Source organism: Ichthyophthirius multifiliis (genome assembly GCF_000220395.1).
Source record: "Ichthyophthirius multifiliis unplaced genomic scaffold scaff_1120509251182, whole genome shotgun sequence".
NCBI lineage: Eukaryota > Ciliophora > Oligohymenophorea > Hymenostomatida > Ichthyophthirius > Ichthyophthirius multifiliis.
In genome coordinates, this window is record NW_004086125.1 from 2,983 (window position 1) to 20,671 (window position 17,689).

Genomic DNA, 17,689 nt, shown 5'->3' on the forward strand with positions numbered 1-17,689 from the left:
TTCTAAATTTTATTTTTTTAATTTAAATAAAAAGTTACTATATATTTATTATTCCCTTGATAATATGATTATTTTATTTTTATTTTTTAATCTAAATTATTATTTTAAATTGAATTTCTTTTGAATATTACTATATATTACTATTATTTTTTATTTTTTTTTAAAAAAAAAAACAAACAAAAACTTATTCAATAAAAAAAAAAAAAAAAAACAAGAAAAAATTAATAAAGATTTTTTTTATAATTTAGTATTGAGTTTTTTTTTTAAAAAAAAAAAAATACAGAAAAAATTAACAAAAAACATTAAAATATGTAATAATATTTTAATAATCTTAATTGATAATTCATTTTTATTTTTATTCTATAATAGAATTTCTAAAAATAAATAAAATTTTATTAACTAAAAATAATAAAATAAATTATTATTACATATTAATATTTTTTTTAAATAAATATTATATAAAAATTAAAAATTAATTATTTATTGTTTCATAAACCCAGTTCTGATAATCCGGGATGATCATCTGGTCTAATTCCTTATGGCCATAAAAAAAACCTTTAATTTTAATTTATTTCCACATCATTAATTGAAGCATGTCTAATTTTCATTAATCCTTCTTAATCGAATTCCCAATTTTCGTTCCCATAAGCTCTAAACCATTTATTATTTTCTTCATCATACCATTCATAAGCAAATCTAACAGCAATTTTATTGTCTAAAAAGGCCCATAATTCCTTAATTAACCTATATTCGTTTTCTTTTTTCCATTTTCTTTTCAAGAAATTTAATACTTCCTCCCTTCCATTCAAAAACTCGTTTCTGTTTCTCCATCTTGTATCTATAGTATATGCTAAAGAAACTTTCTCCGGGTCTCTACTATTCCAAGCATTTTCGGCAATTCTTACTTTTTTTATTGCTGTTTCTAATGTGAATGGAGGTTTAATTTAAGTTATTTGGCTATTCATATTTTTTAGTAAAAATTATAATTTATAAATTCCTTTTTTTTTGTTTAGTATAAAGTATTAGTTGTTTATAATTTTTAATGTAATTTATTTTATTTATTTATTTATTTATTTTTAAAAAAAGATTTAATTATAAAAGAAATAGGCGAGAAAAATAGATAATGTTTTTAAAAAAAGAAAAAAGAAAAAAATTATAAAGAAGTAATTAATATATTGTATATAACAAATACACAAAAAGTAATTTTTTAAAAAATGAGCGGGTAATAAATTATTATTATTATTTTTTTAATTATATATTTTTTATTTTTTTTTTTTAGAAAATTTAAAATAGTATATTTATAATAATTTAATGGAAGATAGTATAAATAATTCTTAATAATAAATAATTTAAGGTAACGATTTTAATGTTTTTGATAATAATTTAGAAGAATAAATCCAAGATATTGATATTCTTATTAATTTAATTAAAGATGAAAAATATATTCCAGAAATAATTCCACATTAAACATCATTAAAAACATTAGAAAATTTATTTGAATTACTTCACTATTAAGTAAGATAATTAAATTAATCATAAAAAAATAATAAAAAAAAAAAGGAATAAAATATTAAAGAAGATGAAGATAATATAAATTAAGAAAAAAAATTATAACTACCCATAAATAAATTTTCAATTGATATTTTAAAAGAAGAGTGTGAAAGAATTAAATATATAATCAAAGTTTATGCAAGGACTAGATTATTTAAAGTAAAATTAATATTATTTTTTTATTGAATTATATATATTATCAATTAATAATAAACATAACATTACAATATAATATAATATATTAATATTTAATTAGATTTCAAATATTTAGCATTTATTAATTTTATTTTATTTTAAATTATATAAAATAAAGATTTAAAATATTGGATGTATTTAATTAAATAAGACAAACTTAATCTTTTAACAAATGAAGAAAAAGAATTTATTTAAAAGTAAAATATTAATCAATATTAAATTAAAAACTATAATGATTATAAAATAAAAAAAGTTACTAATAAATAAGAAGTAAAGTGTTTAATACACATTTATTAAGTAGATTACCTAATAATTTTAGAGATATAGGGATAGAATAAGATACTATAGATAAAACTTGTTAAATAAGTATATTATTAATTTTCTAAATAAATAATGATAACAAAAAACCAAAAAAAAAGAGTTAGAAGAACCAAATGAAGACAAATATATTTTTGCAAAATTTAAGATTGGAGGCATGTATAATTTTGATGGCGAATAAATGTATTCTAAAAATTCAATTATATCAGTATTTTTTTTATAATTAAATATAAATAACAAAGGGAAATAGAAGAAGGAAATGTTCTACATTTATAATATAAAGTATTAAAGTAAATTAATTATTTTTTATTTATCTAATTTTTTTTTTTTGTTACTATTTAAGATAATGGTATTTAAAGAATATTAAAAACGAAACTTTAAGCTAATAAAATAATTAAGGATACTTCTTTTGGACATAAAATTAATATGTAGAATTAGTTTGAAATTTCATGTTTATTTATTTATTTAAAATAATCAAAAATTTATTTTAGAAATAAAACTTAAAGTTTAAATAAATATAATATAATTTTTAAATATAAAATTAGAAAAAATAAATAAAATAGACATATAGATATATATATATAATTGCCATTTTTATATTTATAAAATAATATATATAAATTACTATTTATAATATTAATTTAAAATAATAATCAAATCAACTTATTATTTTATTAATAGTAAAAACTATATTATACACAAAAAATACGCATGTACTCATCAAAAAAACATAAAATTAAAAAATGTTTCCTTCTCCTATACATTTACTAGTCCAAGGACAATGATGGTCATATCCATCTATACATACATTACAATATTAGCAATGTACCCGATTTTTTATACATTTTACTTTGCAAATTTTACATATCCTAATTATAATAAAATTAAAAATATAAATTTATATAAATACTCTTAAATCTCAATAGATTAATTATCATCATCATATGCTATTCCAGGATCTTTTAATGCCGTATATGAGTAAATAAACAATTAAAAAATAGTAATGAGTATGCATAATAAAAATTATTGTAAAGAGCCATTTTTATAACTTTAGATAATAAAATATATTCCTGCACATCCAAAGGAAGCAAGTGTAATTATAAATAAAAACCCTTTATTAAATAATATTTTATAAAAAATGAAATAAAAAACATTAAGGTCCAAAATATAAAATTAATTTTCCTTTGAAAAAATATTTTTTTATAATTTTTTATTAAAATATTTGCAAACTTTCTTACTAATATTAGTCGTTTTCAATATCAAATTATTAAAATTCAGTATTCATTTTCATTTTAAATATAAAATAATTTTTTTATTATAAAATTTTATTTTTTTTATTGTTATTTTAAATAAATTAAAAAAATATTGTCAATTATATTTTAATTAATTTTTAAATAAATTTTTAATTATGTTCGATTTTCAACCCAAATATCAATGAATAGTAAATTTTCATCTTTTTAATTATTAATCTAAAAAATATATATATTTATTTTATTTATTATTTTGAAAATACTCCAATTAAAATAGTTTTTGGAACAAAAAATTTTTATTCCCATATTCTTATCATATTGGCAGCCTTAATAATATCATTCAGCCCATCTTCATTTTAATAGATAATATCCAATAGAATAAATTTGTATAATTATTAATTTTCAAGTTGTTATTTATACTCATTAATAAAATCTACACTATTCTTTACTACTTTTATGTTATTAAATTTCTTTAGTTCATTATAATTATTATGTTTGAATTCTTATATCATTTCGAAACTTTCAGTATAAATTAAAATATCATCTTAAATAAAATAAGCCTTTATTTAATAAAAAGTTATATACATCTTTTACATAAAATTAAAACAAAATTACTTTCTATTTCCAAAAATCATCTATAAACCATTTTCTTATATGTTTTTAAGTTCTAGATTAATTAATTTAATCATTTAATTTAGGATTGTAAATAAGTACTATATCACTTAAATTTGAGCAAAGAGAACTTTTCGTATATTAATCCTCTTTATTTTATTCCTAATAACAATAGTTGTTATTTATTTCTAATTCATTGAGATTACATTTACTTTATTTTTCATTTTATTATTTGTTAATAAATTATAAATTGGATTACTAAAATGATTAAATATCTTAATGAAACTTAAATAAATTTTAATTATTATTTTAAATAAGTTTAGTTTAGAATTTATTTTTGAGAATAATATGTTTTCTAATATTATTTTAATTAATATTTTATTATTGTTTATTAATATCATTTTTTATAAAATCCAAAGAATTCTATTTATAATCAATATAATTGATTTCCTTTTGACTTTAAGATTATTATTTTAAAATTTATTTTATCAAGCTTTTAGTTATTTTAACATATTTTTATTTTAGAGTAGTCATTTTTTCATTAAACATTTTATGAACCTATTAATCAGAAAAAATAAAATTATCTTTAAAATCAGTTTTTATATTCTATATGCCTTTACTTGTTAATTCCTAAAGATTAATCAATTTAACTTCTTTTATTGAGTTATTTAAATTTTTACTCGAATTTTACTAACTAGATAAATGTATTTATTCTTCACTATTATTTATTATTATAGAAGGCTTTTTCATTAAATTATATTTAGATTTATTTTCTTCTTATGCTTTTTTTTCTTTTCTAAACTCAAATGTTTATAGTTACTGTTTTGTTTGACGTCCTTAATAAAAAGGCGTTTTTGATTTATCCTCGCCAATATTATTTATAGACGATGCATTATAAAACTATTTCCTTTTATCTGAAATAGTAGGACTTTCGTTTTAAGTTATTTTTTTTTAAAATATTGTTGAAATTTCTGAAAATTTCCTTTTTTCTAAATGATTTTTTTTAATTTCTTTATTATCTTTATATTTCCATATAAAATTATTACAACTACTTTTTTTTAAAAAAAAATAAACTAAATAATTATACAAAAAAAAAAAAAAAAAAAACCTATTTTTATTTGTTGGTTCTCGACAAAAAGTTAAATTAAGTAAATTTGGATTTCGGATAGTATTTTTGAAATTCTCTTATTTAAAATATTAAAATTAGCTTGGTGAAATATTATTTTATTATTCGGCAATAATGGTTTTCATTTCAACTGGAAAATAATTCATTTCAACACATAAAACAACCTAATTAGATTCTAAAATGTTTACAATTTCATTTATACTATCTTCTAAATATTCTTGAATAAAATAATTTCCTTAAGACCTTTTTACTAAAAAAAAAGTAACAAATAGACTTACAAAAATGTCGCTTTCTCCAATTAACATATAAGGGCTTATAAACTCGTCTTCTTTAATTTATTTAAGCTTATCAAAAACTTAAAAGAAAAGCTACTTATTTAGAACATTAGATTCGAAAGTAAATTCGAAACTAAGTATATATTTACCATATTATCCGATTTCTTTTAATTTGCAAAATATTTGGATATTTTTTTTTTTTTCATTTAACGATTTCCCTGTATTACTACCAGTAGTATTCGAAAAACTCTAATTATCGAAAAAAATACCTTCAAGTATATTCATAATTAATAAATTAAATTGAACATCATCCCCAGAAACTTAAGAAGAAGGAAAAGATTCTTCAAAACAGAGATTTAACTAATTAACTTAAGTTATTCTTTTAACCATAAAAGCCTCTATACTTTATACAAGGCAGCTTTTTAAGTCAAATTTATTCTATAAATTATTATATATTCTTTTATTAAATTCTCTCATTAAAATGCTTATTGTACTTAAGTAATTATATTATATTCTACTTTCTAATATACATAAAGCAATATCTTTTAGATCATCTGTCTTTATTATGTTTAAAGATACCATATTACTCCATTTTAAATAATCTTTCTCTAATAAACATATATTTTCTAATGAACTTTAATATATTTTTTTCATAAAATTATCATTTAAATTTGTTATTTCTTATACTTATTTCAAACTCAAAACGGTTACTTAAATTAGTTTTTTACTTTCATATATTATTTATCCAATAATTAGTTTATATAATAACTATTGTTTATTATTTTAATTAGAAGTATTATCTTATGTAAATATTTAATTGTTTTTTTTATTTTTTACTAAAAAAAATTCTAATTCTTAACTTTCATTAGTTAGTAAAACATAATCTATTACTTTTTAAAGGCAACTCATTTGTTTTTTACAATCTATAATTTGACTAAAATTAACTATTTTTTCACCAAATTATTCTAAAAAAGAATTCGCATTATTCGTTTTATAAACTATTTTAAATTTTTAATCTAAAATAAAGAACTTTATTTATATATTATCTAATATATTAGTAACTTATTAATATCTTTTTTCAAATTAATTCATTTTTATCCAAAAACTTCGAATGTATTTATTTAAAAAAGAATATAAAAAAGTAACTATTAGAGATTATAAAAATATTTCAAGTATTTCTAATTAAACTCTTTCTTATAAAAATTTGTTTATTATTATAATCTATAAAATATTTAAACAAAATGATAATACAGTATTTGTTAAAATTATAACATTTTAAAACAAAATAGATATTATTATCAATAATTGTATTCCTTTTAAGCAAAATAGCTAATTTTTACTAATAATAAATAGAAAAGAAACTTATTAAAAGAAAAGAATAAAAAAGATTACAAATCGTTTTAAATAAATCTTTGTTTTTATACTAATTTAAGAAACAAAATAATAAACTATTATGGAAAATATCATGAAAAAGATAATTAAATATTATTATGAATCCTAAGCTTAATAAATATCATATAAAAAGAAATAAATAATAATAAAAAAAGTAAATTAGAACAATTAAAAAAGATAAATATTTTATTCGTTATAAATAAAATTAAGAAATAAGTTTTCATTTTTAAAATTATGAAAATTTCCGAAAATTTTATTAATATTGTACTAATCATTTTAATAAAATTTAATATTTTTATTCATATTATTCATTAAAAATATTTTATAGATTTTTTATTTAAAAAATTTATTAAAAATCTATATGATAATATTTTGATTTTTTATAAATTAATTTCATAAATAAAATATGAAATAAATATAAAATTTATTTTATTTTAAAATATCTATATGAATTTTACAATTATGTAAATATTAAATATATGTTTTTGTTTGTAAATATATATAAATATATATAAATATATATAAATATATATAATATAAATATATATAAATAAATAAATAAATAAATAAATATATAAATAAATTTATTAATTAATAAATATAATTAACATCTTATTATATGTAATTTTTTTTTTTTATAATTTCAATTTTTTTTTTTATATCTAATTATTTATAATAAATAATTATTTATTTAAACATTTTTATATATATTTTTTATAAATTTGTTTTTTATTATTTCAAATAATTTGATTTTTACTATATTTTTTTATATCTAATTTACAAAATGATAAAGTGTTTATTGCCAAAAAGTGTCTTACATTAAGTAATTTTATAATATATTTCTTATACTGAATCTAATACAGAACTAATATTACTTAAATAATTTTTATTTAAGAAAAATATATAATATATTATATAAATTTAAAAATAAAAAGAAGTTTATGTCTTAATAGCTTTTTAATACAATAAAATTTAATAAATCAATTACTGTTAGAGAAGCTCTAAACACTGCTTTAGATGAAGAATTGTAAAATGATCCTAAAGTATTTTTAATAGGTATTAAATTTATAAATAAAATAATAATTGAATTTATAAAATTTAAAAAGGAGAGGAATTAGGAATATATTAAGGGGCATATAAAATAACAAAAAATTTAATATAAAAACATGGCGCAGAAAGAATATGGGATACTCCAATATCAGAAATAGGTTTATATTAATAAATATATATATATATATATATATATATATATTATAATTATATTATATATTTATATAAATTTTCATTTATAAATTTTTTAAATATATATATATTTAATTATTTTATAATATATAATAAATATTTTTAGGTTTTACAGGAATGGCTGTAGGCGCTTCAATGCATGGTTTAAAACCAGTATTAGAATTTATGACATGGAATTTCGCTATGTAAGCTATTGATCATATAATAAATAGTTCAGCAAAGCTTCATTATATGAGTAATGGTATTTTATCTAGTCCTATTGTATTTAGAGGAATTAATGGAGCTTCAGCAGCTGTAGCTGCTTAACATTCTTAATGTTTTGCTGCTTGGTTTTCATCAGTACCTGGACTTATAACTTTAGTTCCTTATGACGCTGAAGATGCACGTGGTTTATTAAAGTCTGCTATAAGAGATCCTAATCCTGTAGTATTTTTAGAAAATGAAATCATGTATAATCAATAATTTGAAGTATCTGATTAAGTTTTGGATAAAGATTTTGTTGTTCCTATCGGAAAAGCTAAAATTATGAGAGAAGGAAATGATGTTACTCTTGTTTCTTTTTCTAGAGGTGTTAGCTATTGCCTTGAAGCAGCTTAATTACTTGCAAAAGAAAGTGTTTCTTGTGAAGTTATTAATTTAAGAACTGTTAGACCATTAGATAGAAAGACTATAATTGACTCAGTAAAAAAAACTCATCATCTTGTCGTTGTTGAAGAAGGATGGCCTTAGTGTGGAATTGGATCTGAAATTTGCGCTTTGCTTATGGAAAGTTCTGCTTTTGATTAACTTGATGCACCTGTTGAAAGAATAACTGGACTGGATATTCCTATGCCTTATGCTCCTAATTTAGAAGCCATGTGTTTACCTAATTCTGGTAATGTTGTTAATGCTGTTAGAAAATGTTTGAATTTGAAAAAATGATTATTTTTATTTTTTTATATTTTATTTATTTGTTTACTTTTCTTTCCTATTTGGAATATTGACGAAAAGTTTATATTTTATTTATTAATATAAACAATATTTTATTTTTTTAGATATTATAAATTTATGTATATTATATTTAAAAAAAATATATATTATTTTAAAAAAATTAATTAATTGTATATATTAAATTTATTAAATTCTAATTAGCAATATTATATCTTATTATAAAAAATCATTTGATATTTAACATATATTTATATAATATATTTTTTTATTATTTTTGTTCTATAAAAGCATATTGCTAAAAAAAAAAAAAAAAATCATATAAATTTTAATTTTTTGATTTAATTATTTTAATTAAAAGAACATTGCATTGTATTTAAATTTTAAAAAATAAAATTTAAAAAAGGATTTAGAAAAGAATTTGTATATTTACTTAATATTTTTAATATATTCTAAACAATACAACTTTTAGTTTTGTGGAGGGATTTACAGATTAAGTGCCTAAACACATAGAAAAACAAATAAAATTTAATAATAATTATCTTAAATTGGTAATTTGGGGATTTTATTGCTTTAAATTACCTAATAAAAATTGATGTTAGATATCTGTTATTTATTAATACCAAGCATATATTTTTTAATTTAAATGAACCTTATATAAAAATAAAAAATAGCTTTAAATTTAGAGTAAAATAATTAATCTAACCAATGGGATTTTACAACAAATGCATTTTTTTTTAAAAAAAAGACATAAGTTTTAATTTTATCTAATGTATAGTGTTCTTAATTCAGAAAAAGTGAATAATTAATAGAAGCTGAGAAAAAATAGAAATCTAAAAAAAAAATAACTAAAAATAATGAATGAATTAGATTTTTTTATAACAAAAAATAAAAAATAAGATAATTATATTAAAAAAAATATATATATACTTATTTATCTAAATATAAAAGTAAATTATACATAACCTATTTATTTTATTTAAATTAAGCAAAAGCATGTAAAACAAAAAAATTAAATTATTCTAATGGTTGGGCAGGAAACGGATATATAATATAAAAATATAATTTAATCATAAATATAAAAAAATTAAATTTTATTGAAATAAAATTATTAATATTTATAAAATGTTTGGAATTTTAAACAGTATTTATATAACTATATAATTTATATCAAAGTAAATATTAAAAAGCTACAAAAATAGAAAATCTCATAATTTAAATATAAATAAAAATTATTTAATGTAAATAAAGTAAATAATAAATTACAAGTTATAATAGTTTCTAAAAAAAAAATTATCTTCCACATAGCTTTGTTTATTGTTTTTAAATTTATATTTATTTTTTTTGTTAATATTTATTATTTTTTTCAAATATAAATATTTTATTTTTAAAAAATTGTTTTAGCTTTTCATTTAGCAATTTTTTAATTCACTTTTTAGTATATTCCAAATTAGTTCAATTGGATTATATATATTAAGGTGAATTAACTGGCGTATAGACATACGGTATTTTATTTTTTAATTTTTTTCGGAATTGTTTAGATATATGAGAAGATGCCTAATCAAATATTAAAACATATTTCTTATAATTTTATTATTTGTTAAAATAATTAAGAATATTAGATATAAATCCAATAAAAATACTACTAAAAAACCCATCATTTTAAGGCGATATATCCAATGATTTTATTTGGTGTCATGGCTCCCATATATTGTAATATGTGATAGTTTTTTTACTTTTATTATATTTTATTTGGTATCCAGTCATATTTTGGCTATTAATCAATATTTATTCCGGCCTCATCAATAAATATAGGTATATAATCATTGAGTAGTAAAGAAGTCATATCAAATGAAAATTCGTACCTTTAATTTATCGCTTTATTTGAATCCATTTCTGTTTTGCAGGTACTTACCTTTTTAAAGCTTAGATTGCATTTTCTTTTAAATTCCTTGTAAAAGCATATAAGCACATAAAATCTTTTTAAAGGTTAAATTTTGTTGTGTTAATTTCATTATTTTTTTGTATTTAAACCATATTAATTGTTAATTATTATATCATCTTTAATAAAACTACACATTAAATTATTAAATTTAAAATTTATCTGTTTTTACGTTATTGTAGAAGGTAAATTATTTTTTAATTTAGTTTGTATCCCTTTTATTTAATTTTTAGTTAATTAAGTTTAATATTAGATATATTTGAAATCATATTATTAAAGTAATTAAGCAGCTAAATTTATTTTATAATTTATATTTTCTTCATGTTTTTATTTTAAAGTATTTTATTTTTTCTCTTAATTATCTTTTTAAAAAGGTTTATTATATAAATCATTTAAGCAATCAAGATAGTTTTAAGCTTATAATTTTGATAAAGTTTTTAAGTTTTTGTATTTTACTATATATTCTAGTTTTTTATTAAAAGAATACTCTTAATTTTTCTCTAGTATAAAATCTATTAATATATATAGCTTTTATCTAATAAAATAAGCTAACTAATTTATTTATTTACAGACCATAATTATTCTTAATTTTTGTCGTGGTTTTATTGTTTTTTAATTTAATTATTATTTTTTATTTTTAAACGATTTCCTCCTTATTTAATTTTATATAAAATAAATATAATAATGCATGCTTAACCACAAATAGAATTAAAAGCACATATATATAAATATAAAACTCATTTTTGAATATTTGCAAATAATGAAATATTAATTTTTTTTAGTTAAAAAATTACTATTTAAACACGATTTCATATAGTTAAATATTCAATTTAATTAGTATTAATTTTATAGTATATATAAAAAATTTAATTAATAATTAATATAGAATGCAAACATAGTATGAAAACTCCGATTAATCGGAAGTTAATTTTTTTCTTAGATGAGATGCGATACGATGCTTGAAAAATTACCACATCGTTCGATATCTTATGTTTGATCTGATGCCATAGGCACATCTATACTATACTAAGTTAATATATATTCAATAAATAATTGCTCTTATTTCTTTATAATTTTATATATAATATTTTATATATTCATACCTCATTATATCAATTTTCAATTTAAATAAATTTTCACAAATATAATTTATTGTTCGAAAGATAGTTATTTATTATATAAACTATAGTTATTTTTATTTTTGAATATTTAATTAAAATTTAAATATTTATTTACTTTTGTTTATACATAAATTATTAAATCGTTAAATATTTAATAAACATTTTAAAATAAAAATTAATAGAGTTATTAAATGGACTCAAATATAAACGCCTTATAAGGATTTACATTGAAGGATTTGTTTTCTAAATTAAAATTAAAACTTTTAAGTAAGAGGCTTTTAAACCAGACTCATTCAAGAATGTTTAAAAATTTAACAGAACGTTAATATTGTTAAATAGATGATAAAGCAAAATATATAGAATAAAAAAAGCATTAAAGCTTATTAACATAGAATGAATTAATAAGAATTAGCAAAAAGAAATAACAGACAGTAGAATAACATTTAGAGATTTCAAATTATAAAGAAATAATAAATAAAAATTTAATGATTTTTAAAAGATTAAAAACTTTAATAATAAATTCAAAATTTATGAAATTAATTTATAAGATTTTATTAAGAATACCACTTTTTGAGCCATCATCACATTTTAAAATAATTTGGGATTTCTTGCATTTAAGTATAATTTTAACTTATATTTTTTTAATTCCTTTGCATTTGACTTTTGGATTCCCTTTTTCTTATTTTTAACCTTATAGATTTACTATTACTACTCCATTTTTACTTATACTTGATATTTTTATTAATATGAACACTTTATTTTTTAAGCAAGGTCTTCCTACTCTTAATAGATATTTGATAGTAGTTAATTATATTGAAAGAAGTTTATTTACAAACATACTAAGTATCTTATAATTAATAGTAAAAAAATATAATCTAATTAATATTGTTTTTTTTAAAAAAAATTTTTTATTAAAATAGTATTAAATATTAAATAATGAATCAGCATAAAATACAGACAAAAAGCAAATTTAAACCTAAGATTATTTTTTATTAATATTTTTTTTAAAATTAATAAGTTTTTAATAGATCCTATAAAAATTAGAAGAACACAATTATATATAAAAAAACTTAAAAAATTTAATAAAACTAGTCAAATTAATATTTACAATAGTTTTAATTTCTCATCTTTTGTCATGCTTTTGGATAGTTATAGCCTAAAATTAATCCAAATAATCATGGATGACAAAAATCGGAATATAAAACTCAGATTGGGATATTTAATATGTAGAAGCTTTTTACTTTACAACAGTGACTATGATAACTGTCGGATATGGAGATATTTTGCCAGTAAGCAAAACCGAAAAGATAATCTCAATTATAGTAATGATTATAAGCTGTGGAGTTTTCGCTTATTCTATGAACACAATAGGTTATATAATTTAAGATTTTTATAAAATAGAAAACAAAATAAGTAAGAATATGTCTATAATAAATATGTATATGATGAATAAAGACGTAAATAAGGATCTTTAATATTAAATAAGAGAATATTTAGACTATTATTGGAAAGAAACTAGCTAAAGAAACTAAAAAGATGAACAAAAAATAATAAATTAATTATCAGATAATTTGAAAGAGCGTTTATTAATAGAAGCAAATAAAATAATTTTAAAAGACTCAAAAATATTTAGAAATAATTTCAGTGATGATCTAATATAAAAGACAATTCCTTTAATACATGAATACAGATGTACACCATAGGAAATAATTTGCTAAGAAGGAAATGTAGATTCTTCTTCAATATTTTTTATTGAAAAAGGTTCGGTGGAAATTAATATAGAATAACAAAATGATACATCTAAGACACTTCATACTCTTTATGAAGGTTAATGTTTTGGAGAAATAGGATTTTTTAGTGGAAAAGCAAGAAAAATCTCAATAAAAAGTAGAGAATTTACAACACTTCTAATGATAAAAAGAAAAGACTTTCTTGATCTTCTTAAAAATTTTCATGATGATTATGAATAATTTTGTATGATTTAGGACAGTATTAATTTATATAAAAATTACTCTATTCTTAATATAAGATGTTTTTCCTGTGGAAGTGTTTAGCATTTAATTTAGGATTGTCCGCTTTTACATCCAAAATTTTTTTACGATAAAATAATTCATGATTTTAATTAAACTTTTTTCTAACAAAGATAAAGTTTGCGTAATAGAAGAATCAAAAAATAATTCTGCTTATTACAACTTATTAACTCTGCCTAAAAATGCTATCTTAATAATACATATTTATTTGATATTTATTATTAAACTGAAGATGAATAAGATGATGAACTCTCTAATAGCTCATATAATTAAAAAGATTAATCTTTGTTAAATAATGAATAAAACTCATTTCAAACTGAACCTGTATTAAAAGAAAAATTTATTTAAAGAATGTTTTTAATAGCCAAAAAAGTTAGAAAAAATATATAAAATAAATAAATGTAAATAAAAATCTAAAAAGATTAATAATAATAATAAAATCGCTTTGAAAAATTAAAAGAAGAATAAAATAGTAGCTAAATTTAGACCTTTAACGTTGAAGAGTTTGAAAAATTAATAAAAGAAAAAATAGATTAAGAAATAACTTAAAAATATGAATAGAAACATTAAAAAGATAAATAAATTACTAAAATTAGAAAAAAAACAATAAATATTTAACCATAATCAACAACAAAAAAAACTATTATATAAAATGTATAATAACGGTAATCACATGTTGCCAATTAATAATAATAAAAAAAATCTTTTAACATAAATATGTTTTCTAAATATGCAATATAATAATTAGAAAGATTGAAAAAAGAGAAAATTAAAAAATTTCACAAAAAAAGCAACTATATACCAGCATCATAATTTTAAATGCAAGCTTAATAAATATCTGAAAATAAAAAACTATTCTAATAATAAGAAAAGAATTATGAAATGTTAAACTATAAACTTCTAATTATGGAAGAAGCGATTTAAAAATGAATTAAATAAAAATTTAAAACGAAGAAGATTTCACTAATTTTGATTTAATGAAAAATTTCTATGTTTACTTTCCACATAATAATTTTGAGAATATAATCTAAATGTAAAAAAAGCCTAAATATTTAATTTTTAATATAAAGCCTTTGAGATTTTCAAAAAGATTTTAAACTAGATCCCTTCATTGTGCAAATTCAAGAATTTAAAATATTATTCATAAATACTAATAAGAAGAAATTTTATAATAATCCAAAAATTAATATATTATTATTAAAAAAGATTAAAACTAATAATTTACCAATGAAATTATTAATATTTAATAAGAAAAATTCGACTCTACTATTTTAAAAGTTGAAAAATAAATATCTTTAATTGAAAATATTAAGTCAAATAAAAAAAGTGTTTTTGGTTAAAAAATAATAATGCCTTTAAAAAATAGTAAAATACCCTCTGAACCTTCTATTTTGAAATTTTAATAGAACACAAATAATATTAATGTTAATTATCTAAAAACTGTAAAAACCTAAGATTATTTTATTTAAGCAAATTGAATAATACTAAAAAGAAATTAAAACACTCATATAATAAATTAAAAGAAAAGTGAATTATTTATTTTATAAAAAGTACAAAATAGTTTTAAAATATTAATTTTTTAAAAATATAATTGTTTATACTTAATCTTTTCATTAAATTATTTATTTATTTAAACAAAAAAATCATTAAATTGACTTATTTATTTAAAAAAATATATTTTTTTATTTTTGATAATAATAAATAGAATATAATTTTATATATTTTTTATATATCATTCTCATTAATTTTTTATTTATTTTAAAATTGTCTATTTATTAAATTTTAAGCTTTTAATAGTAAATGTAACTATAATCATAAAATTAATAGAAAATGTTAATAATAATATAAATTATATTTATACAAAAAATAATATTAATAAAATTTAATTAATTATTAAGATTTATACATATTTAAAAAAGTATTTTATTTAAATAACAATAAATATTTACACATACATAAGATAATCATAAAATAAAAATTATGTCATTTTTGTTTCTTCATAGTCAAAAATATATTTAAAAATACCATTAGGTTATTTTAGTTCTGTCAACTATATATTTATTTCATCAGATTAAACTAGTATTTTTTTAGTTATTCTGTAATAGTATGCATTATAATATTTAAATATTTTTCTTTTTTTATTAAATTAAAAATCAATTTTTTTCAATAATTCATTAGTTCTTTATTGACTATCAAGCACCTGTTTTCTGTATTTTTATATAATCAAATGATCTTAAGCATAAAATCTTTAATTATTAATTTCAATGAAATCTTAATTTATTATTATAAATAAAAATAATCATTTCAATATATTTTTATATTTTTTAATTAATTTTTTTTATACAAAGAAAAATAGTAAGTTAAATAGGAAAAAATCTTAAAAATATAATATTCCATTTTTAAATATATGACAAAGAATAAAATAGCTATTTTAAGTTATAGGCAAATTAAAGTATAAAATTATTTTTAAATTTATATATTTAAATTAATTAGTCTATAATGGTTTTTAATTATATTTTTATAATATTTATTTTTTTATATAGATATTTTAATTTTAAATGTTTTTTTTTTTAAAAAAGAACTTAAAAATATAAATAAAATATATTTTATTAGAATACTTATAATAATTTATATATTATTTTATTTTAAATATATTGAATAGTTTTTTTTATTATGAAAAAAATCTTATAAAATAAAATATAATATATTTTGTAATTAATATTAATAAATAAAAATTATAATGAAATATAAAATTTTAAATATCTTTTTTAAAAAATATATTTATTAATTTATTTTAATTTAATTCATATTTTTATTGTAATTTCTAATTTAATTATTAATAAAATTATTATTATTATTATTAGTATAATATTATTATTATTATTAATATTATTATTAATATTATTATTAATATTATTATTTTTAATATTATTACTGTAATTCATATCAATTATATAAAATAATATTTTTTTTATTTATTTATATAATTTTTATTTTTATAATTATTAGTATTTTGATTTTTACAAATAAATTTATTTTATATATAATAATTTTTATAAATAATATTTATAATTCCATTTAATTATCTTAATCTAATATAAAAATAATAATATTAAAATGTCTTGTAAAAATAATTATATTTATACATTATTTTTTTTAATTTTATATATTTTTTTAAGTTTAAGATTTTTGTAGTGTTCTTAATTTCTTTGGTGGAGTTTTATACGTTAATAAATTATATTTGTTTTTTTATTTATCAAAAATATAAAACAAAAATAGATTATTTTAGCTATTTTAGTTTAAGGTGGTCATTAATTCTAAGAATGGAAAATTACTGATTAAAATTAATCTAAATATGCCTTATATATATCTGCTGCGGTACTATATATTTTTAAAATAATTTTTACACTACTTTTAAGATTCATTTTGTATTAAGTTTATTTTTTATTATTTGGAAAGTATATAGAGAAATAAAAATTTAAAGATAATAAGATAATGTTTAATACGGATTTTATAATTAATTTGGTACAGATTCTTAAGAAAATTAAAACATTGTATAATATAGCTTTGGTAGTGAAATTAATAATTCTTAATAAATATCTTAACCTTATTTATTAAAATAAAATTAGCCAAGAATTAATTGATCAATATTATAATTAATTTTAAAAATTATAAAATAACAAATAATTTTTTTTAAAGACATTAAAT

The 17,689-nt window shown here is 16.6% G+C and overlaps 2 protein-coding genes across 2 annotated transcripts, besides 13 other annotated features; one reads left to right on the forward strand and one right to left on the reverse strand. All coding sequences in view use genetic code 6, as the record gives it.

Moving 5' to 3' along the window:
• Nucleotides 1-488: 488 nt before the first annotated feature.
• Nucleotides 489-965, reverse strand: IMG5_155480 (hypothetical protein; the record flags this gene model as incomplete). The annotated part of the gene is made up of 1 exon (XM_004030629.1): nt 489-965. One exon carries the CDS (start codon nt 963-965, stop codon nt 489-491), a length of 477 nt encoding a protein of 158 aa, XP_004030677.1.
• An 82-nt stretch (nt 966-1,047) lies between these two features.
• Nucleotides 1,048-1,076: a microsatellite.
• Nucleotides 1,077-2,637: 1,561 nt separating this feature from the next.
• Nucleotides 2,638-2,716: a microsatellite.
• Nucleotides 2,661-2,705: a microsatellite.
• A 1,569-nt stretch (nt 2,717-4,285) lies between the features above and the next one.
• Nucleotides 4,286-4,324: a microsatellite.
• A 2,508-nt stretch (nt 4,325-6,832) lies between these two features.
• Nucleotides 6,833-6,879: a microsatellite.
• Nucleotides 6,880-7,211: 332 nt separating this feature from the next.
• Nucleotides 7,212-7,296: a microsatellite.
• Nucleotides 7,215-7,300: a microsatellite.
• Nucleotides 7,221-7,303: a microsatellite.
• Nucleotides 7,304-7,443: 140 nt separating this feature from the next.
• On the forward strand, nt 7,444-8,998 carry IMG5_155490 (pyruvate dehydrogenase e1 beta subunit, putative). The gene is made up of 4 exons (XM_004030630.1): nt 7,444-7,542; nt 7,655-7,775; nt 7,826-7,927; nt 8,068-8,998. The coding sequence occupies exons 1-4, from the start codon at nt 7,504-7,506 to the stop codon at nt 8,880-8,882; spliced, it is 1,077 nt and encodes a 358-aa protein (XP_004030678.1). The 5' UTR covers nt 7,444-7,503; the 3' UTR covers nt 8,883-8,998.
• Nucleotides 7,942-7,996: a microsatellite.
• Nucleotides 8,999-15,591: 6,593 nt separating the features above from the next.
• Nucleotides 15,592-15,654: a microsatellite.
• Nucleotides 15,655-16,813: 1,159 nt separating this feature from the next.
• Nucleotides 16,814-16,902: a microsatellite.
• Nucleotides 16,826-16,915: a microsatellite.
• Nucleotides 16,916-16,955: 40 nt separating this feature from the next.
• Nucleotides 16,956-16,985: a microsatellite.
• The last annotated feature ends 704 nt before the right edge of the window (nt 16,986-17,689 follow it).